Below are 23,012 nucleotides of genomic sequence, written 5' to 3' on the forward strand. Positions count from 1 at the left end.
TCAACATGTATACTATTTAGAAGGTAATTGAAATATAGTGTTGTATGCCATAATACAAATAGACTTTCAGTTTCTGATTTGTTTTTGTTATGTTGGTTTGGTGTGCAAACTGAAAATATGGCACAAAAATCATTGTATTTGTCGTAAAATTACGGCACGGTCTGATTAAATAGTTCCCTATATATAATGAGAGTCCAGTGAGAGTTGAACAGCCCTTTCAAAATTTAGGCACAATTCCTCAGTACCATCACAAAGGTAACCGAATGGAAAACACAGTTTTGCTCATCATTGACATGTCCAATACAGTTATCTGCTTATGCGTGATATTCACAAGGCTGAGAAGCAGGATCATACATCTGATGTAGTGGAGAACAACAAGGTGTTTCTCACTTCTTAAGGCCCATGGGCCAACTTGGACTAAAATTACACAAAACTTAAGAGCATTTTGGTAATTGTAATACAGTGCTGTATGCCGTAACTCAAATCGACTTTCAGTTTGCACACCAAAATTTATTGGGCTCTCGCTGGACTTCAACATGTATACTATTTTGAAGGTAATTGAAATACAGTGCTGTATGCCATAATACAAATCGACTTTCAGTTTCTGATTTGTTGTTGTTATGTTTGCTTGGTGTGCAAACTGAAATTATAGCACCAAAAATCACTGTATTTGTCATAAAATTATGGCATGATCTGATCAAATAGTTCCCCATATATAATGAGTTCAGTGAGAGAGTTCAACAGCCCTCTCAAAATTTAGGCACAATTCCTCAGTACCATCACAAAGTTCACCAAATGGAAAACACAGTTCAGGCTCATCACTGACATGTGCAGTACAGTTATCTGCTTGTGCACGATATTCACAAGGCTGAGAAGCCCGAAGAAGCAGGATAAGAAGACTGAAGTGCAGGTTATTTACCTTCAAAATAGTATACACAAAGTTCAGCATCCAGATATACACGGACGCCACAGCCTCCATACTTTACGACAAAACTTAGCCCACTGGAGAATTATACAGTCCAGTTACTAACCATTGGCAGGGACTTCATGGTCCGGGAAACTCGACGTGTCCTCAGTGTGCACTGAATCTCTATGGATCCTCTTCTGCAGGTTCTCCAGGCTCGCGACGCGTTGCAAAGGGGCTGGCCTTGAGGTCATCTCTTCCCCATTGGGCAAAGGGGTTGCTACCTCTGAGAGGTCATGTTTGATCAGATCGTCTTCAAGTAAACCCTGGAGGAAATGGCTCATGTTTTCCTCAGTGGGAACAGCATCAGCAGAAGCTGCAACAGATACACATGAAGACAAGGGCACGTTGTTTGATGTAGTGGAGAACATCAAGCTTGCTCCAGTTACTCTCCTGACAGCTTCTTCAGCTATATTCACCTGAACACAAGTACTTTGTTAGCATAGAAAAGAAAAGAAAAATATGGCACTAGTTACATTTTGTTTATAGACCCTGTTTCAGATAATATAAAGCAAGCTGTATCTCATTAGCACCTCAACTAGACTATTTTTTGTAGAATCGAAGTATTGGCTACTGCCAACGTTTTGGAAAGGAAAAAAAACAGTTTATACACATAGCACCTCATCTAGACTATTTTGGTAGATTCTAAGTATAAGCTACTGCCAACGTTTTGGAAAGAAAAAAAACAGTTTATACACATAGGGGTGACATACGTCTGTTTTAAAAAACATAAGTTCTGTATATACATGTTTGTGAATACAATATTGAAATACGCCTGGTGTTTTGCAGAGAAAAGACAACAAGTAATGGCTGTAAAATGGATGTTCTAGAAACACCTTTACCAAGACATAAATACAGAGTTTGGCATGTACTCACACACAAGCATTAACAAATGTATGTATGATTGTGCCTGTTTGGACTCCTCAGGTGCGGTATGAGATAGAACACCCTCCCATAAGGACCAAAACCACAGGCTTAATGAGACACACTCTCTGAGCATTGCAACATGGTATGAGCGCTTTTTTATATTTTGTTTCGTTTTTACAACACCCACACCTGTAAGAAAACATTGTTATTCTTGACACCAAAAAAATAAAAAGAATAGGAGAGTGAAACATAGAACTAAACTACTCCTTGTTCACTAATGGAAGAGAATAGTACCTGCCTGCCTCCTTATGAGAATGGCAAACTCAAACCCAGAATGGCAATGTAATCTTTAATAGTACAGTTAGGAATAGGAAGTTACAAATGATGCTAAACAAGGAATGTCAAATCCCAGATCGCTTTATGCATGGGTTCTCCCAAGAAAAGAAAGAACATCAACCATGGTATGTGCAGAGCCTAAAAAAGTAACTAGTAATGACACATATGATGCACAATATTATGCCATGGCTATAATCAACAGATTCACTAGCACAGCCCTTCAAATAGTTACAGCAGGTTGCAGGATGCAGTTAAGAGTTATCAAGAAAAGGATATACCTTTCTCCTCATAGTCTCAATATCAACTGTAAGATTCCTGTTGCCAAGGGAAGCTTCCTTGTATTTCTGAGTCATGTCAGTCAGGCGCTTTAGCAAAGATGCATTCTCAGCTCTTAACTGGGTAACCTAGATGATAGTGCAGTAATTAGCATGGCCGGCTTAACTTCAGTTGAGTTTCAAACATCGTTAGTCACAATTTCAAACCTGTGATTCTATATCATTTTGGTGGGCTTGCTTCCTCTTCCTTGACCTCCTGGCAGATTCTCGATTTGACAGCATCCTGATCATAGAATTAAAACAGAGAAAATTCAGCATGGCAAACATTGTACTAGTTTTCCAACATGGCACATTGGTAAGGAATTTACTTGAAAATAACCAAGTGCGAAACTACAGCCTCCTGCTATTTGGGACTTTGGTGAGAATGGTTTAAATTTAGAAAACAAGGCCATTTCTAGTTTTTATTGTGAAATATGTTGGGTGTTTAAAAAATAATCTGGTACCAATATGAAAAGACATGAGCATATATGTTTGAAGGGATTGGATCCTCTATGGTAACCTCTGCCCTTTCACCTGTCCTGAACCATTCAACTGGCAGGGCAAGGAAAGAGATTGAGATATAGTATATCCTTGCAAGATAAACTAATTTATTGCCCCATTACTATCAAATATTTGTTTCCAACTAGATAACTGAACATTGCTAAAAAGTGAAAGCAGATATTTCTGGATGACAATTTCTGGTGACAGCAGAACATAATGTTGGCATGATACCATTAGAAACTTATAATGATTAAAGCTTTGTTCTGCATGTTGAAGATAATGGTGATGAGAAAAAGTCTGCAGTACCTCTTCACGCGCTTGGCACTGGCAGGGTCTGTATTTTCCTCGAGATCCCCATCGTCATCATCTGACTGCTCCTTTGATGTACAACTATTAGCTGGCTTTCCTTGAACAACAGTACCGTCACCTATGGATAGAAGTAAAGAACAAAAAGGCTTAATGAGGATAGCACACAAGAGTTAGAAGTTCTAATGCTACAAAAAATGCCTAGTCCGGTATCAGGCTTGTAGGTGCTCTTCTAAAACAGATACTATGATGTGAAAATATGTCTACACTCTAGACAAGGTCAGAATGCAAACTGGTGTCAACAAGAATGCTTCTCTGATGCAACTGCCAGTATTCAGCATCGATGAAACAGGATCAAAATATCCATTTATCATCTTTTACGTATTTGATCTCAACAATATTATATGTATTTTAGCCCTTTTCTCCAGACATGTCAACATAGCACCATATTGCCAAAGCCAGAGTGAAAATTTCTCCCCATTTTGATGGATTCTCTGGACAACAGTTAACCTATTCTACAGAAACTACTGGCGACATTTGCCTCTTTCTGCTGATTCAGAGTGCTAGAAGCCAGAGAGCACCAAATAAAAGGACACCTTATGTTCAGAGGTGGATTTGATATATAACATTCACTCTAACAGAACTGCAGAACACTGTCAACCTAAACTGTACTTTGTCAATTACTGCCTTTTGATTACTTCCTGTTGCGAAGTTACTTGGACTTAAATGAATGTGAATATCGAAGTTCGTTCATACATACAATCAAAAGAAGCTTGAGAAACCAATGGCGAAGTGTCCGAAGCTTGTGAATTGAGGCAGTTCAAAGAAGATTCTTGAGGTTTAGCTTCCTGAAATCAAATTACAGGAAAAATTAGCTCATGGACATCACACTTAGATGGCATTTGCCAGAGCACACTGCAAAATCTAGTTTGATTGTTGAGCAATGCAAAATCACACATATTGCCCGAACGGTTACCGATTATAAATAAACCGTAAGTTTCAATTGAACCAATGGGTAAATGTGGATAAGAGAAATACTGATGTGAGATATGAAATGGTAGAAACTAGTGACGATTGATTCAGCCACTCATCTACACTCGGCTATTAACAGGCACAAAGTGTGAATTGAATGGTGTAGGAGGATTAAAGCAAAGAATTATGTCGTTACGTGCTTACGTGTCACTCTCAGGAAAAATATCAGAGCATACTTTTTCATATCAGACATGAAAAGATTGGAGAACCCAATTGTTTCAGACTCTCCGACAACATCAAATCATTTAAGTATATAGTCATCTATGGCCGACCATATTCCATCAGAATATACTCATCATCTGTATATGTGGTTGAAACAAGTCAGCTACCCTCCTAGAAACATGTTACATGTCACATGTCAGTATGTCACACTAAAACCAACTGCGATCCTATCCTATGCACCAAGATTCCCCTGAGAACCAAGGAAACCAGGATTCCTCTCCCCTCGCCTTCATTCAGGAATAAAAGGCACATCATTACCACTTTTTGTTTCGCGAGGGTTCCTGGTCAGAAAAGGATACTCAACTGGTACTACCATTTTCATGTAAATTGTAATAGTAACAAATCTTAGCGCATTAGTATGGCAGCAATTCGGCCAGTAAGGCAATTGTACTTGGAAAATTGAACTGGTCAGGCTGTTCATCAGAACTGATAATACTGAAGCAGATCCGTGCGGTGTTTTCTTGTAAACAAAAAATTGCCGGACAACTCCTCTAAGAGGGATCTGCGGTGGAATTGGTAGAGCTTTATGAAACGCTCCAGATCGACCTAAAACTCAGTCAGACCAGAAAGGAAAGGAATTGAGCATACCATGGTCTTGGCCACGGCGGCGCAGTACAGTTGCAGCTTCCTCTTCAGCACCGCGGCGTACTCCCCGGGGTCTCCGCCGGCGCGGGCACAGCTCAGCTCCACCACCTCGTCGCCGCTGCACTCCATTCTCTAAATAGCAGCTCTGTTTCCCACCCTTGATTGATAGCAGTACTACTCACAAGGGCAAAGAATTACTACACCGGGAACTGGGAGCGAGTGGATCGCAAAAATGAAGCTTGGGGGCAAGAACGATGGTGGAGATGGAGGCGGCGAGGGGGGAGGGTTTATAGCGGCGGTGGAGGGGACGGGGAGTCGCTGTCTCGGCGGCGCTGTCCATGTGTTTCACTTCTCCGCGCAAAAAAAGATCTCAGGAGCCTACTTGCAAGCCAAGTGGCCAGAATCCGCTCCGGCGTGCTCCTGTCCACAAAATTTAGATCTTTTGTGTGGGGACCACAGTGTGTGTTTCTATGGGAATTTACTGGCTCCGTTTCAAAATACATTGCTTGCTCCACCGGATTTATTGACCCCCTCTAGTTTTGACCTAAATTGACTGAAAAAAATGAATAACAAATTGTGAGTTATATACCATTAACGTATATTAAAATTTCTAATGCGGAAACGCTAAAAATCTAACGTCAGATTTATAGGCATGGCAAATCTGATATTTTTCATGGCAATTCATATTGGCGTGATGATGACAAGTTTAGTTTGCAAGCAACCATCCTCAACGAACATAATTAGCTATGGAAAACGTTCGTTTTGTCATGACTAAAAATCTGACATTCGTTGGATATTCGGGGTTCTTCTAATGATGCATTTTTTGTGACATATACTTTGTTTGTAATTTATCAATCAAACTTTAGGTAAGAATCGAGGAGGTCTTGTAAACCGAGACAGATGAAGTATGTTCTAGAAAAATGTAGTCAGAATTCACTATCTTTTAACAACCATTGGTGAAGTTGTTAGAGAGTGGTTGATAACTATTTTTTTTATGAAAAATGATTATAGTCCCTCCGTTTCTAAATATAAGTCTTTCTAGAGATTTCAATACAGACTACATATGGATGTATATAGACATATTTTAAAGTGTAGATTCACTCATTTTGTTTCGTCCATATTGAAATCTCTAAAAAGACTTATATTTAGAAACGGATGGAGTAGAATGTATTTTACATTCTTATTAAATGTTTATACAAATTTAGCAGTAAAATTTTCTCATTGGTAAATGTACAAGATTCAAAATGTAACCTACTTTTATTGAGACAGAATAACTCGTCAGTACGAAGAAAATTACATACACCACCTACACGCCTAGCAAGTGCAGAACCAAATGAATCTCATAAAGTTTCTACCAAGGCTCCCCCTGGTGTGGCACTAGAAGCATACACCCACTACGGGGCACACATAATAAATATGTGACCAATATTTGTGCATAAAGATTGGCAACAGATTTGATTTTGTAAAGTGTGGAATTGCATATATAGCTTCACACCCACCAAAAGTTGATTTTCAGATCAAATGTCCTAGAAGAGTGTGTGTATTGTTCAGTACCCATTTACACATCTATTTTCTTTCAGACAACACCAAGTACAACATACAAGTGTGTTCGTGTTGGTGAGAGATAAAAGTTCCAGGCTAGTGCTTAAGTTCAAAACAAAGGGCTCTTTTTGCAGCATTGTATGCATCTTGTCAACATTTCAGACTAAAAGACAAGTAGACCAAGTGTCCTTGTCAACTTCATTCATCTCTCCATGTTGCAGAAGATCTCATGATATTGGTTGCAACCTGTGATCAGAATCTCTCCATTTGTGGGTGCTCTTGTCCACGGAATGTGGATTTTTTGTGGTGGGCTTGCACCATATCTTTCTCATGGCTACCGAGCATGCCAAGTCAGCAAGACATGTAAAATTGGTTGGAATGCATTTGGGGCCGATTTTTGTGGATGAAGAGATTTGGATTCACAACTAGGAAGCCCCGCTACACCAGATGACTGTTGCGACACAAACGTGGGTGGCGGCGAAGACCAAATCCATCAGACGTGCAATCTTGATGTACTAATGGACTTAGACCCACTTGTTCGGCATTATATACTTTTTGCTAGTGATATCCGAGAACGAAGGGGGAATTGAGTATGACATGCAAACCCTGATATTGTTTTCATATTACACGTGACTTGTATGTCAATGGCTAAATGTCCACGCGTGTGCCTCTAATTCTCGACAAAAAAGTGGTGTGGTTTTGGGGGCAACATCTTGTACGCACTAATGGACTTAGGCGCACTTGTGGCCACTACCCCTAATTCATTGTTCAAAAAGTTACAGAAATTGAGAAAAGGTATAACATGCATCTATCGATGCTACCGACAATTTAATTTTGCAACCTTTCAATGTAATTTTCTGTTGTGTATAGAGCACATTTCATTCGCAGTAGTGTGGTTAGCGCAAGTGAATGTCATCAAAACTATGTTGAGCTTTTAATACATTTTCTATGTGCAAACTAGGGAAGTTGAGTGAATCTGGTCACTCTAGTTTAGACCATGTCATCTATGTTTTTTTTAACCTAGGGCATGTACCAACAAAAAAATCAACAAGACACATATGTCATTGTCAATACTAACAACAACAACAAAAAGGGCGTAATCTTAGAGGCAACGTCCTATTTGCACCAAGGGGTTAGGGTGTGCCCTCTTGCACTAATTAATGTTCAAAAAGCTTATCAAAGATCCGAAAAGGGACACCATCCAAACCCCAACTACTTGCTAAGTGTATTCTATGAAAAAAAAAATCTGCATGGAATCTAGACAAATTACTCCACTTGTTAAGCAATATTGTAAGAAAAATCTTGATCTTTGTATGCTCTATCCGAATGGTGCGGTATGGGGCTAGGACATATATATTTTATATATGACTATATCAAAACAACCGAAACATAAATATCAAGGAGAGACAACTGTCATTGTCAAATTATTTCGCCTCCCCAAGTTGCAAAAAATATCTGAGGCCAAGTTGCAGGCACTGCTAGCCAAGTGGGCAGAATCTATGCACGTTCCTGGTTGTGGACCTTTCTCCTCCGGGGCCCACGGGCCACAGCGTATCTTTAACTTGGCTGGGAGGGTAGCCAGCTCAGCGGGCAGTGCGATCCACCGAACATGCTCTGCGGCTGATATTTTCCTGGGTTTTTTTCGATATTTTTCTGGGTTGAGTACACGTCGGACACTCCCGAGTGCGCCGCTCGTTCCTATCCACACGATGACACGAACCGGATATTATTTTATTGTATCAGCATCACGCTAGACGTCGGAATTTTATTTGATGCTGACGGCTGGGCACCACGAAGCTTCATGGCGGTTCGATGCGCAAAGTAGGCAAACAGAAAGATGGAACGAGTTTCCTAAAAAGAAAGACCGGAATATTTTGGTTTATTGTTTTTGCTGCTTTTGTTGCATTGCAGCTGGGAAGCTTGGGGCATTTCTAACTCTTTCCCTATTTTCTTAACTACTCCCTTCATTCCACAATATAGTGCTTTCTCTATCTACGTGCTTCAACTATGACCGTAAATTTAACTACCAAGACCGATTGCGGCGGGAGCAAAAATTATATCAGTGAATTCGTATTTGAAAGAAGTTTTCAATTATATAATTTTTCTCCCGCCGCAGTTGGTCCCATTGGTTAAATTTATGGTCAAAGTTGGACCTCGGGAAGCGCGGGCGCACTATATTTTGAAATGGAGGGAGTATTTATTAAAACTCTCCTGAAAAATGAGAAGTTAAAAAATGTGGAGCTAATCCTTTCTTTTATTCTTTAAAAACACGCAAAACATTTGTCAAAGTTAATCCCAAAAAAAATTCTGAGTTTTTACTAGTATTTTTTTATTTTACTGATCATCGGAGAGCATTTGAGCTCAGGTGCAGATACTACACGTCGCAATTTTGGTGACTATGGCCAATGTACTTTCGGAATTGAACTGGTCAAATTGTTCAGCACACGAGTGAAGAAGATTTGCGTGTAGTTTTCCTAAATCAAAAATTGATGTACAACTCCTCGAAAAGAGATATGTGGTAGAACTTAAGAGCATCTACAACCATAGTCGCCTAATATGAGTCTCTATACACCCACGGACGCGTCCGGACACGCACGCTGTGTAGTCCCCATATGTCTGCACCAAATCCATACAATGCATGCAATAACGTAGATCAACATCCAAAGAGAAATTTAGGGCATAGTTCATCGGACAAACTAAATCGAACCCAAAAGACTGTTGGAAATATGCCCTAGAGGCAATAATAAAAGTATTATTATATTTCATTGTTCATGATAATTGTCTTTTATTCATGCTATAACTGTATTATCCGGAAATCGTAATACACGTGTGAATACTTAGACCACACTATGTCCCTGGTAAGCCTCTAGTTGACCAGCTCGTTGTGATCAACAGATAGTCATGGTTTCCTGACTATGGACATTGGATGTCGTTGATAACGGGATCACATCATTAGGAGAATGATGTGATGGACAAGACCCAATCCTAAGCATAGCATAAAAGATCGTGTAGTTCGTTTTGCTAGAGCTTTGCAAGTGTCAAGTATCTCTTCCTTCGACCATGAGATCGTGTAACTCCCGGATACCGTAAGAGTGCCTTGGGTGTATCAAACGTCACAACGTAACTGGGTGACTATAAAGGTGCATTACAGGTATCTCCGAAAGTAGCTGTTGGGTTGACACGGATCGAGATTGGGATTTGTCACTCCGTATGACGGAGAGGTATCTCTGGGCCCACTCGGTAATGCATCATCATATTGAGCTCAATGTGACCAAGGTGTTGGACACGGGATCATGCATTACGGTACGAGTAAAGTGACTTGCCGGTAACGAGACTGAACAAGGTATTGGGATACCGACGATCGAGTCTCGGGCAAGTAACGTACCGATTGACAAAGGGAATTGCATACAGGGTTTGATCGAATCCTCGACATAGTGGTTCATCCGATGACAACATCGAGGAGCATGTGGGAGCCATCATGGGTATCCAGATCCTGCTGATGGTTATTGACTGAGAGCGTCTCGGTCATGTCTGCATGTCTCCCGAACCCGTAGGGTCTACACACTTAAGGTTCGGTGACGCTAGGGTTATGAAGATATGGATATGCAGAAACCCGAATGTTGTTCGGAGTCCCGGATGAGATCCCGGACGTCACGAGGAGTTCCGGAATGGTCCGGAGGTAAAGAATTATATATAGGAAGTGCTATTTCGGGCATCGGGACAAGTTTCGGGGTTATCGGTATTGTACCGGGACCACCGGAAGGGTCCCGGGGGTCCACCGGGTGGGGCCACCTGTCCCGGGGGGCCACATGGGCTGTGGGGGGTGCGCCTTGGCCATCATGGGCCAAGGGCACCAGCCCCTATAGGCCCATGCGCCTAGGGTTTCCCCCTAGGAGGAGTCCTAGTGGTGGAAGGCACCCCTAGGTGCCTTGGGGGGGAGGGAAACCTCCCCTAGGCCGCCGCCCCCCCTAGTAGATCTCATCTACTAGGGCCGGCGCCCCCCCTGGCACCCCTATATATAGTGGGGGAGAGGAGGGACTTCACACACCAGCCCTTGGCGCCTCCACCTTCCCCGTTACGTCTCTCCCTCGTAGTCTCGGCGAAGCCCTGCTGCTGTGACGCCCTGCATCCACCACCACGCCGTCGTGCTGCTGGATCTTCATCAACCTCTCCTTCCCCCTTGCTGGATCAAGAAGGAGGAGACGTCTCCCGTCCCGTACGTGTGTTGAACGCGGAGGTGCCGTCCGTTCGGCGCTGGTCATCGATGATTTGGATCACGTCGAGTACGACTACATCATCACCTTGCAAGCTTCCGCACGCGATCTACAAGTGGTATGTAGATGCAAACTCTCTCCCTAGACTCGTTGCTTAGATGAACTCATAGATGGATCTTGGTGAAACCGTAGGAAAAATTTTAATTTTCTGCAACGTTCCCCAACAGTGGCATCATGAGCTAGGTCTATGCGTAGTTCTCTTTGCACGAGTAGAACACAACTTTGTTGTGGGCGTGGATTTTGTCATCTTACTTGCCTCTACTAGTCTTTTCTTGCTCAACGGTATTGTGGGATGAAGCGGCCCGGACCAACCTTACACGTACACTTACGTGAGACCGGTTCCACCGATTGACATGCACTAGTTGCATAAGGTGGCTGGCGGGTGTCTGTCTCTCCCACCTTAGTTGGAGCGGAATCGATGAACAGGGCCCTTATGAAGGGTAAATAGAAGTTGACAAAATCAAGTTGTGGTGATTCGTAGGTAAGAAAACGTTCTTGCTAGAACCCAATTGCAGCCACGTAAAAGATGCAACAACAATTAGAGGACGTCTAACTTGTTTTTGCAGCGATTGATCATGTGATGTGATATGGCCAGAAGTTGTGATGAATGATGAATTGTGATGTATGAGATCATGTTCTTTGTAATAGGATTCACGACTTGCATGTCGATGAGTATGACAACCGGCAGGAGCCATAGGAGTTGTCATTATTTTTTGTATGACCTGCGTGTCATTGAATAACGTCATGTAAACTACTTTACTTTAATGCTAAACGTTAGTCATAGAAGTAGAAGTAGTCGTTGGCGTGACAACTTCATGAAGACACGATGATGGAGATCATGGTGTCAAGCCGGTGACAAGATGATCATGGAGCCCCGAAGATGAAGATCAATGGAGCTATATGATATTGGCCATATCATGTCACAACTATATAATTGCATGTGATGTTTATTATGTATTATGCATCTTGTTTACTTAGGACGACGGTAGTAAATAAGATGATCCCTTATAAAATTTCAAGAAGTGTTCTCCCCTAACTGTGCACCGTTGCTACAGTTCGTCGTTTCTAAGCACCACGTGATGATCGGGTGTGATGGATTCTTACGTTCACATACAACGGGTGTAAGACAGTTTTACACAGCGAAAACACTTAGGGTTAACTTGACGAGCCTAGCATGTGCAGACATGGCCTCGGAACACGGAGACCGAAAGGTCGAACACGAGTCGTATGGAAGATACGATCAACATGAGAATGTTCATCGACGATGACTAGTCCGTCTCACGTGATGATCGGACACGGCCTAGTCGACTCGGATCGTGTAACACTTAGATGACTAAAGGGATGTCTAATCTAAGTGGGAGTTCATAATTTGATTAGAACTTTATTATCATGAACTTAGTCTAAAACCTTTGCAAATATGTCTTGTAGATCAATGGCCAACGCTAACGTCAACATGAACTTCAACGCGTTCCTAGAGAAAACCAAGCTGAAAGATGATGGCAGCAACTATACGGACTGGGTCCGGAACCTGAGGATCATCCTCATAGCTGCCAGGAAACAATATGTCCTAGAAGGACCGCTAGGTGACGCTCCCGTCCCAGAGAACCAAGACATTATGAATGCTTGGTAGTCTCGCGCTGATGATTACTCCCTCGTTCAGTGCGGCATGCTTTACAGCTTAGAACCGGGGCTCCAAAAGCATTTTGAGCATCACGGAGCATATGAGATGTTCGAAGAGCTGAAACTAGTTTTTCAAGCTCATGCCCGGGTCGAGAGATATGATGTCTCTGACAAGTTCTACAGTTGTAAGATGGAGGAAAACAGTTCTGTCAGTGAGCACATCCTGAAGATGTCTGGGTTGCACAACCGTATGACCCAGCTGAACATTAACCTCCCAGATGAGGCGGTCATTGACAGAATCCTCCAGTCACTCCCACCAAGCTACAAGAGCTTTGTGATGAACTACAACATGCAGGGAATGGAAAAGACCATTCCTGAAGTGTTCTCGATGTTGAAGTCAGCAGAGGCTGAAATCAAGAAAGAACATCAAGTGTTGATGGTCAATAAGACCACTAAGTTCAAGAAGGGCAAGGGTAAGAAGAACTTCAAGAAGGACGGCAAAGATGTTGCCGCGCCTGGTAAGCCAGTTACCGGGAAGAAGTCAAAGAATGGACCCAAGCCTGAGACTGAGTGCTTTTATTGCAAGGGGAAGGGTCACTGGAAGCGGAACTGCCCCAAATACTTAGCGGATAAGAAGGCCGGCAACACCAAAGGTATATTTGATATACATGTGATTGATGTGTACCTTACCAGTAATCATAGTAACTCCTGGGTATTTGATACAGGTGCCGTTGCTCATATTTGTAACTCACAGCAGGAGCTGCGGAATAAACGGAGACTGGCAAAGGACGAGGTGACGATGCGCGTCGGGAATGGTTCCAGAGTCGATGTGATCGCCATCGGCACGCTGCCTCTACATTTACCTACGGGATTAGTTTTGAACCTTAATAATTGTTATTTAGTGCCAAGTTTGAGCATGAACATTGTATCAGGATCTCGTTTAATACGAGATGGCTACTCATTTAAGTCTGAGAATAATGGTTGTTCGATTTATATGAGAGATATGTTTTATGGTCATGCTCCGATGGTCAATGGTTTATTCTTAATGAATCTCGAGCGTAATATTACACATGTTCATAGTGTAAATGCCAAAAGATTTAAAGTTGATAACGATAGTCCCACATACTTGTGGCACTGCCGCCTTGGTCACATTGGTGTCAAGCGCATGAAGAAGCTCCATGCCGATGGACTTTTAGAGTCTCTTGATTATGAATCGTTTGACATGTGCGAACCATGCCTCTTGGGCAAAATGACCAAGACTCCGTTCTCCGGAACAATGGAGCGAGCAACCAACTTGTTGGAAATCATACATACCGATGTGTGCGGTCCAATGAGCGTTGAGGCTCGCGGAGGATATCGTTATGTTCTCACTCTCACAGATGACTTGAGTAGATATGGGTATGTCTACTTAATGAAACACAAGTCTGAGACCTTTGAAAAGTTCAAGGAATTTCAGAATGAGGTGGAGAATCAACGTGACCGAAAGATAAAATTCTTACGATCAGATCGTGGAGGAGAATACTTAAGTCACGAATTTGGTACACACTTAAAGAAATGTGGAATCGTTTCACAGCTCACGCCGCCTGGAACACCTCAGCGAAACGGTGTGTCTGAACGTCGTAATCGCACTCTATTGGATATGGTGCGGTCTATGATGTCTCTTACCGATTTACCGCTATCATTTTGGGGATACACTCTAGAGACAGCTACATTCACTTTAAATAGGGCACCGTCTAAATCCGTTGAGACGACACTGTATGAATTATGGTTTGGAAAGAAACCTAAGCTGTCGTTTCTAAAAGTTTGGGGATGCGAAGCTTATGTCAAGAAACTTCAACCTGAAAAGCTCGAACCCAAGTCGGAAAAATGCGTATTCATAGGATACCCTAAGGAAACTGTAGGGTATACCTTCTACTTAAGATCTGAAGGCAAGATCTTTGTTGCCAAGAACGGATGCTTTCTGGAAAAAGAGTTTCTCTCGGAAGAAGTAAGTGGGAGGAAAGTAGAACTCGATGAAGTACTACCTCTTGAGCGGGATAGTGACGCAGCACAGGAAACCGTTCCTGTGATGCCCACACCAACTGAAGAGGAAAACCATGATAATGATCAAGGTACTTCGGATCAAGTTACTGCTGAACTTCGTAGGTCCACAAGGACACGTTCCGCACCAGAGTGGTACGGCAACCCTATCCTAGAAATCATGTTGTTAGACAACAATGAACCTTCGAACTATGAAGAAGCAATGGCGGGCCCGGATTCCAACAAATGGCTTGAAGCCATGAAATCCGAGATAGAATCCATGTATGAAAACAAAGTATGGACTTTGATAGACTTGCCCGATGATCGGCGAGCGATAGAAAACAAATGGATCTTTAAGAAGAAGACGGACGCGGATGGTAATGTTACCATCTATAAAGCTCGACTTGTCGCTAAGGGTTATCGACAGGTTCAAGGGATTGACTACGACGAGACATTCTCTCCCGTAGCGAAGCTAAAGTCCGTCCGAATCATGTTAGCAATTGCCGCATACTATGATTATGAGATATGGCAGATGGACGTCAAAACAGCATTCCTTAACGGGCATCTTAAGGAAGAACTGTATATGATGCAGCCGGAAGGTTTTGTCGATCCTCGGAACGCTAACAAAGTATGCAAGCTCCAGCGATCCATTTATGGACTGGTGCAAGCATCTCGGAGTTGGAACATTCGCTTTGATGAGATGATCAAAGCGTTTGGGTTTATGCAGACTTATGGAGAAGCCTGCGTTTACAAGAAAGTGAGTGGGAGCTCTGTAGCATTTCTCATACTATATGTAGATGACATACTCCTGATGGGAAATAATATAGAATTTCTGGACAGCATTAAGGCCTACTTGAATAAGTGTTTTTCAATGAAGGACCTTGGAGAAGCTGCTTATATATTAGGCATCAAGATCTATAGAGATAGATCGAGACGCCTCATAGGTCTTTCACAAAGCACATACCTTGATAAGATTTTGAAGAGATTCAGAATGGATCAGTCCAAGAAGGGGTTCTTGCCTATGTTACAAGGTATGAGACTGAGCTCAGCTCAGTCACCGACCACGGCAAAAGATAAAGAAGAGATGAGTGTCATCCCCTATGCTTCAGCCATAGGATCTATTATGTATGCCATGCTGTGTACCAGACCCGATGTAAACCTTGCCGTAAGTTTGGTAGCAAGATACCAAAGTAATCCCAGCAAGGAACACTGGACAGCGGTCAAGAATATCCTAAAGTACTTGAAAAGGACAAAGGACATGTTTCTCGTTTATGGAGGAGATGAAGAGCTCGTCGTAAAGGGTTACGTCGATGCTAGCTTCGACTCAGATCTGGATGACTCTAAGTCACAAACCGGATACGTGTATATGTTGAATGGTGGAGCAGTAAGCTGGTGCAGCTGCAAGCAGAGCGTCGTGGCGGGATCTACGTGTGAAGCGGAGTACATGGCAGCCTCGGAGGCAGCACATGAAGCGATTTGGGTGAAGGAGTTCATCACCGACCTAGGAGTCATACCCAATGCGTCGGGGCCGATCAAACTCTTCTGTGACAACACTGGAGCTATTGCCCTCGCAAAGGAGCCCAGGTTTCACAAGAAGACCAGGCACATCAAGCGTCGTTTCAACTCCATCCGTGAAAATGTTCAAGATGGAGACATAGAGATTTGCAAAGTACATACGGATCTGAATGTCGCAGATCCGTTGACTAAACCTCTCTCACGAGCTAAACATGATCAACACCAGAACTCTATGGGTGTTCGATTCATCACAATGTAACTAGATTAGTGACTCTAGTGCAAGTGGGAGACTGTTGGAAATATGCCCTAGAGGCAATAATAAAAGTATTATTATATTTCAATGTTCATGATAATTGTCTTGTATTCATGCTATAACTGTATTATCCGGAAATCGTAATACACGTGTGAATACTTAGACCACACTATGTCCCTGGTAAGCCTCTAGTTGACCAGCTCGTTGTGATCAACAGATAGTCATGGTTTCCTGACTATGGACATTGGATGTCGTTGATAACGGGATCACATCATTAGGAGAATGATGTGATGGACAAGACCCAATCCTAAGCATAGCATAAAAGATCGTGTAGTTCGTTTTGCTAGAGCTTTGCAAGTGTCAAGTATCTCTTCCTTCAACCATGAGATCGTGTAACTCCCGGATACCGTAAGAGTGCCTTGGGTGTATCAAACGTCACAACGTAACTGGGTGACTATAAAGGTGCATTACAGGTATCTCCGAAAGTAGCTGTTGGGTTGACACGGATCGAGACTGGGATTTGTCACTCCGTATGACGGAGAGGTATCTCTGGGCCCACTCGATAATGCATCATCATATTGAGCTCAATGTGACCAAGGTGTTGGACACGGGATCATGCATTACGGTACGAGTAAAGTGACTTGCCGGTAACGAGACTGAACAAGGTATTGGGATACCGACGATCGAGTCTCGGGCAAGTAACGTACCGATTGACAAAGGGAATTGCATACAGGGTTTGATCGAATCCTCGACATAGTGGTTCATCCGATGACAACATCGAGGAGCATGTGGGAGCCATCATGGGTATCCAGATCCCGCTGATGGTTATTGACTGAGAGCGTCTCGGTCATGTCTGCATGTCTCCCGAACCCGTAGGGTCTACACACTTAAGGTTCGGTGACGCTAGGGTTATGAAGATATGGATATGCAGAAACCCGAATGTTGTTCGGAGTCCCGGATGAGATCTCGGACGTCACGAGGAGTTCCGGAATGGTCCGGAGGTAAAGAATTATATATAGGAAGTGCTATTTCGGGTATCGGGACAAGTTTCGGGGTTATCGGTATTGTACCGGGACCACCGGAAGGGTCCCGGGGGTCCCCCGGGTGGGGCCACCTGTCCCGGGGGGCCACATGGGCTGTGGGGGGTGCGCCTTGGCCATCATGGGCCAAGGGCACCAGCCCCTATAGGCCCATGCGCCTAGGGTTTCCCCCTAGGAGGAGTCCTAGTGGTGGAAGGCACCCCTAGGTGCCTTGGGGGGGGGAGGGAAACCTCCCCTAGGCCGCCGCCCCCCTAGTAGATCTCATCTACTAGGGCAGGAGCCCCCCCTGGCACCCCTATATATAGTGGGGGAGAGGAGGGACTTCACACACCAGCCCTTGGCGCCTCCACCTTCCCCGTTACGTCTCTCCCTCGTAGTCTCGGCGAAGCCCTGCTGCTGTGACGCCCTGCATCCACCACCACGCCGTCGTGCTGCTGGATCTTCATCAACCTCTCCTTCCCCCTTGCTGGATCAAGAAGGAGGAGACGTCTCCCGTCCCGTACGTGTGTTGAACGTGGAGGTGCCGTCCGTTCGGCGCTGGTCATCGGTGATTTGGATCACGTCGAGTACGACTACATCATCACCTTGCAAGCTTCCGCACGCGATCTACAAGTGGTATGTAGATGCAAACTCTCTCCCTAGACTCGTTGCTTAGATGAACTCATAGATGGATCTTGGTGAAACCGTAGGAAAAATTTTAATTTTCTGCAACGTTCCCCAACAAAGACATTGTTCACCGAATTATACTACAAACAAAATAAACATAGACGATGCGGAGAGGGCGAGATCACCACTTCTTGCCCGGGCCCTTGCCCTTGCGGTCATCTCAGCGATTGTCCATCTCCTCCGTGTACGCGTCCACGGCGGGAGGATCATCGTCATCCGTGCCGGTGGTGCCGCTCTCCTCTCGTGTCATGCCGCCTTGGCGGTAGCGGACTCCTCCGTCGTGAGGGGCTCGGATGCTTCGAGCCCGAGCCGGAATGCCTTCGCGTTTTTGCGGCAGAGGCGCCTGGTGTCCAAATCCACTGTGGTCAGCGGATGGCGCATGACCTCGTGGAGGAGCACCTCCTCCGAGTCGAGGGGGATGGAGCGAGTGCGATGGTGGGAAGAGTCGGGCTCAGCCGCGGCCGTGGCCCGCTGCCATTCGCGTAGGGCCACCTTAGCTTTCGACTTTGGCATCCGCAGTGGAGCCGCGGGCACGAGCACCCAGTGTCTGCCTGGGCGGGGCTAGCATTGGGGGGAGGGAAGACGACCACCATGCTCTAGATCAGGAGCGGTGCAGAGCGGGATGGGCGACCGTGACCCGCATTACGGCGGAGGACACGATGGAGCTCGAGCTCCCACTGGTGTCCAACAGTGACCACTGGATGGCGATGTGGAGTGCCAACTCCTCTTGGCCCGATGATTCGCTGCTGGAGTCAGGCTCCTTCTTCATGCAGAGATGAAAAGGGTTACCCCGCCTTTATATATAAAGCAACCATCACCGAACAAGGCGATACAAAACACACACCCCACACCAACACAACACACACACCTAAGGTTAGATACAAGGACGCTGAAAACAGCAACACCACCCCCAAACTACTCCAAGCAAACATCGGATGAAACATTAAGCACTACTATGAAGTCGTCGGGCCCCTCAACCGTGGATGAGCCACCGCGATGAGGAGAAGCCGTGCATGACGAACAATGGGCTCCAAGGCAGTGCCTTCAGGAAGGGAACGACACCGGAGTGCCGCCACCGCCCAATCCGAGGATTAGGGTTTCCCCCGGAGCACCACAGCGACAAGTCAGACACCGCGACGACGCCTTCTAGAAGGGAAGGGCGCTAGAATGACGCTGGCGGCGGCCTGACAAGACATAGCGGGTTTTCACCCCAGCCAACACTCACCGTCACCAAATTGGGGTACGCACTACCACGCCACCGCCATTGAACGACACACCCCGACCACCATGATGTCCACACGGTCATGGTGACCGGACAGCGCTCGAGCCGCATGCTCCGCCCACGAGCACCCCGGCTACCACCATCAGGGCCGCCGCCCAAGCATCCGAGCCCAACCCTCGTTCACGGATACACCGTACCTATGTGGCCAACCGGAAAGGGGCAGAAGACCCCCCCTCCAACCCCAAAGCGGACACCTTGGTAGGGTTGGTGGCCTTGGCGGCCAGATCTAGGCCAGGAGAACTCTGGTAGCCACACGGTGCAGCCGCCAAATGCAACGGAGGGGCACCCCTACCCCCTGAACAAAGTCCCCTGCCACCTCCGGCAAGCCCTCGCGCGCACCAACACCGCACCATGGAACCACCCCTGCCCGTCGAGCCCGTACCTGAATCCGTAGAGGAGGGAGGACGCCCACCTGAGTAAGCTGTAGACGAACAGACGTCGGAGCAAGTTCAAGGAAATATGCCCTAGAGGCAATAATAAAGTTATTATTTATTTCCTTATTTCATGATAAATGTTTATTATTCATGCTAGAAATGTATTAACCGAAAACATAATACATGTGTGAATACATAGACAAACATAGTGTCACTAGTATGCCTCTACTTGACTAGCTTGTTAATCAAAGATGGTTAAGTTTCCTAACCATAGACATGAGTTGTCATTTGATTAATGGGATCACATCATTAGGAGAATGATGTGATTGACTTGACCCATTCCGTTAGCTTAGCACTTGATCGTTTAGTATGTTGTTATTGCTTTCTTCATGACTTATACATGTTCCTATGACCATGAGATTATGCAACTCCCGTTTACCGGAGGAACACTTTGTGTGCTACCAAACGTCACAACGTAACTGGGTGATTATAAAGGTGCTCTACAGGTGTCTCCGAAGGTACTTGTTGAGTTGGCATATTTCGATATTAGGATTTGTCACTCCAATCGTCGGAGAGGTATCTCTGGGCCCACTCGGTAATACACATCACTATAAGCCTTGCAAGCATTGTAACTAATGAGTTAGTTGTGGGATGATGTATTACGGAATGAGTAAAGAGACTTGCCGGAAACGAGATTGAACTAGGTATTGAGATACCGACGATCGAATCTAGGACAAGTAACATACCGATGACAAAGGAAACAACGTATGTTGTTATGCGGTTTGACCGATAAAGATCTTCGTAGAATATGTGGGAGCCAATATGAGCATCCAGGTTCCGCTATTGGTTATTGACCGGAGATGTATCTCGATCATGTCTACATAGTTCTCAAACCCGTAGGGTCCGCACGCTTAAAGTTCGGTGACGATCGGTGTTATGAGTTTTTGTGTTTTGATGTACCGAAGGTAGTTCGGAGTCCCGGATGAGATCGGGGACATGACGAGGAGTCTCAAAATGGTCGAGACGTAAAGATCAATATATTGGACGACTATATTCGGACATCGGAAAGGTTCCGAGTGATTCGGGTATTTTTCGGAGTACCGGAGAGTTACGGGAATTCGCCGGGGAGTAGATGGGCCTTTTAGGATTTAGGGGAAAGAGAGAGGAGAGGCTGCGTGCCCCCCAAGGCCTAGTTCGGTTTGGACTAGGGGGAGGGGCGGCGCCCCCTCCTTCCTTCTCTTCTTTTTTCCCTTTCCTTCTCTCCTACTCCTATTACTTGAAAGGGCTCCTAGTTCTACTAGGAAAGGGCGAATCCTACTCCCGGTGGGAGTAGGACTCCCCTAGGGCGCGCCATAGAGAGGACCGACCCTCTCCCTCCTCCACTCCTTTATATACGGGGAGAGGGGCACCCCTTGGAGACACAACAATTGATCATTGATCTCTTAGCCATGTGCGGTGCCCCCCTCCACCATAATCCACCTCGATCATATCGTAGCGGTGCTTAGGCAAAGCCCTGTGTCGGTAGCATCATCATCACCGTCACCACACCGTCGTGCTGACGAAACTCTCCTGTGAAGCTTTACTGGATCGGAGCTCGCTGGACGTCATCGAGTTGAACGTGTGCAGAACTCGGAGGTGCCGTGCGTTCGGTACTTGGATCGATCGGATCGTGAAGACGTACGACTACATCAACCGCATTGTGCTAACGCATCCGCATTCGGTCTACGAGGGTACGTAGACACAACTCTCCACTCTCGTTGCTATGCATCACCATGATCCTATGTGTGCGTAGGAAATTTTTTGAAATTGCTAAGTTCCCTGACAGTGGCATCCGAGCCAGGTTATTGCGTAGATGTTATATGCACGAGTAGAACACAAGTGAGTTGTGGGCGATACAAGTCATACTGCTTACCAGTATGTCATACTTTGGTTCGGCGGTATTGTTGGATGAAGCGGCTCGGACCGACATTATGCGTACGCTTACGCGAAACTGGTTCTACCGACGTGCTTTGCACACAGGTGGCTAGCGGGTGTCAGTTTCTCCAACTTTAGTTGAACCGAGTGTGGCTACACCCTGTCCTTGACAAGGTTAAAACAACACTAACTTGACGAACTATCGTTGTGGTTTTGATGCGTAGGTAAGAACGGTTCTTGCTTAGCCCGTAGCAGCCAAGTAAAACTTGCAACAACAAAGTAGAGGACGTCTAAAGAGGACGTCTAACTTGTTTTTGCAGGGCTTGTTGTGATGCGATATGGTCAAGACGTGATATAAGTTGTTCTATGAGATGATCATGTTTTGTTAAAGTTATCGGCAACTGGCAGAAGCCTTATGGTTGTCTCTTTATTGCATAAGATGCAAGTGCCATGTAATTGCTTTACTTTATCGCTATGCGATAGTAATAGTTGCAAAAGCAATAGTTGGCGAGACGACCATGTGACGACACATTGATAGAGATCAAGATGATGGAGATCATGGTGTCATGCCGGTGACGATAGAGATCATAACGGTACTTTGGAGATGAAGATCAAAGGTGCAATATGATCATGGCCATATCATGTCACATATTTTGATTGTATATGATGTTTATCCTTTATGCATCGAATTTGGTTAGTCCGGCGGTAGCATTATAAGATGATTTCTCACTAAATTTCAAGGTACAAGTGTTCTCCCTAAGTATGCACCGTTGCCAAAGTTCATCGTGGCGAGACACCACGTGATGATCGGGTGTGATGAGTTCAACGTTCATCTACAACGGATGTAAGACAGTTTTGCACACGCAGAATACTCGGGTTAAACTTGACGAGCCTAGCATATGCAGATATGGCCTCGGAACACTGGAGACCGAAAGGTTGAGCGTGAATCATATAGTAGATATGATCAACATAATGATGTTCACCATTGAAAACTACTCCATCTCACGTGATGATTGAACATGGTTTAGTTGACTTGGATCACGTGATCATTTAGATGACTAGAGGGATGTCTATCTAAGTGGGAGTTCTTAAGTAATATGATTAATTGAACTTAAATTTATCATTAACTTAGTCCTGATAGTATTTGCATATCTATGTTGTAGATCAATAGCTCGCACATAGCTTCCCCATTTATTTTGATATGTTCCTAGAGAAAAATAAATTGAAAGGTGTTAGTAGCAATGATGCGGATTGGATCCGTGATCTGAGGATTATCCTCATAGTTGCACAGAAGAATTATGTCCGTAATGCACCGCTAGGTGATGGACCTATTGCAGGAGCATATGCAGACGTTATGAACGTTTGGCAAAGCTGGGTATGATGACT

At 44.7% G+C, this 23,012-nt stretch overlaps 1 protein-coding gene across 1 annotated transcript; it reads right to left on the reverse strand.

Moving 5' to 3' along the window:
• Nucleotides 1-749: 749 nt before the first annotated feature.
• On the reverse strand, nt 750-5,454 carry LOC119299300 (light-inducible protein CPRF2-like). The gene is made up of 6 exons (XM_037576537.1): nt 5,131-5,454; nt 4,049-4,136; nt 3,289-3,409; nt 2,650-2,725; nt 2,446-2,571; nt 750-1,383 (listed from the first exon to the last, which is right to left on the reverse strand). Exons 1-6 carry the CDS (start codon nt 5,254-5,256, stop codon nt 1,027-1,029), a joined length of 894 nt encoding a protein of 297 aa, XP_037432434.1. The 5' UTR covers nt 5,257-5,454; the 3' UTR covers nt 750-1,026.
• Between the last annotated feature and the right edge of the window lie 17,558 nt (nt 5,455-23,012).

This window comes from Triticum dicoccoides, chromosome 5A (assembly GCF_002162155.2).
Source record: "Triticum dicoccoides isolate Atlit2015 ecotype Zavitan chromosome 5A, WEW_v2.0, whole genome shotgun sequence".
In the NCBI taxonomy this organism is placed as follows: Eukaryota; Viridiplantae; Streptophyta; class Magnoliopsida; order Poales; family Poaceae; genus Triticum; species Triticum dicoccoides.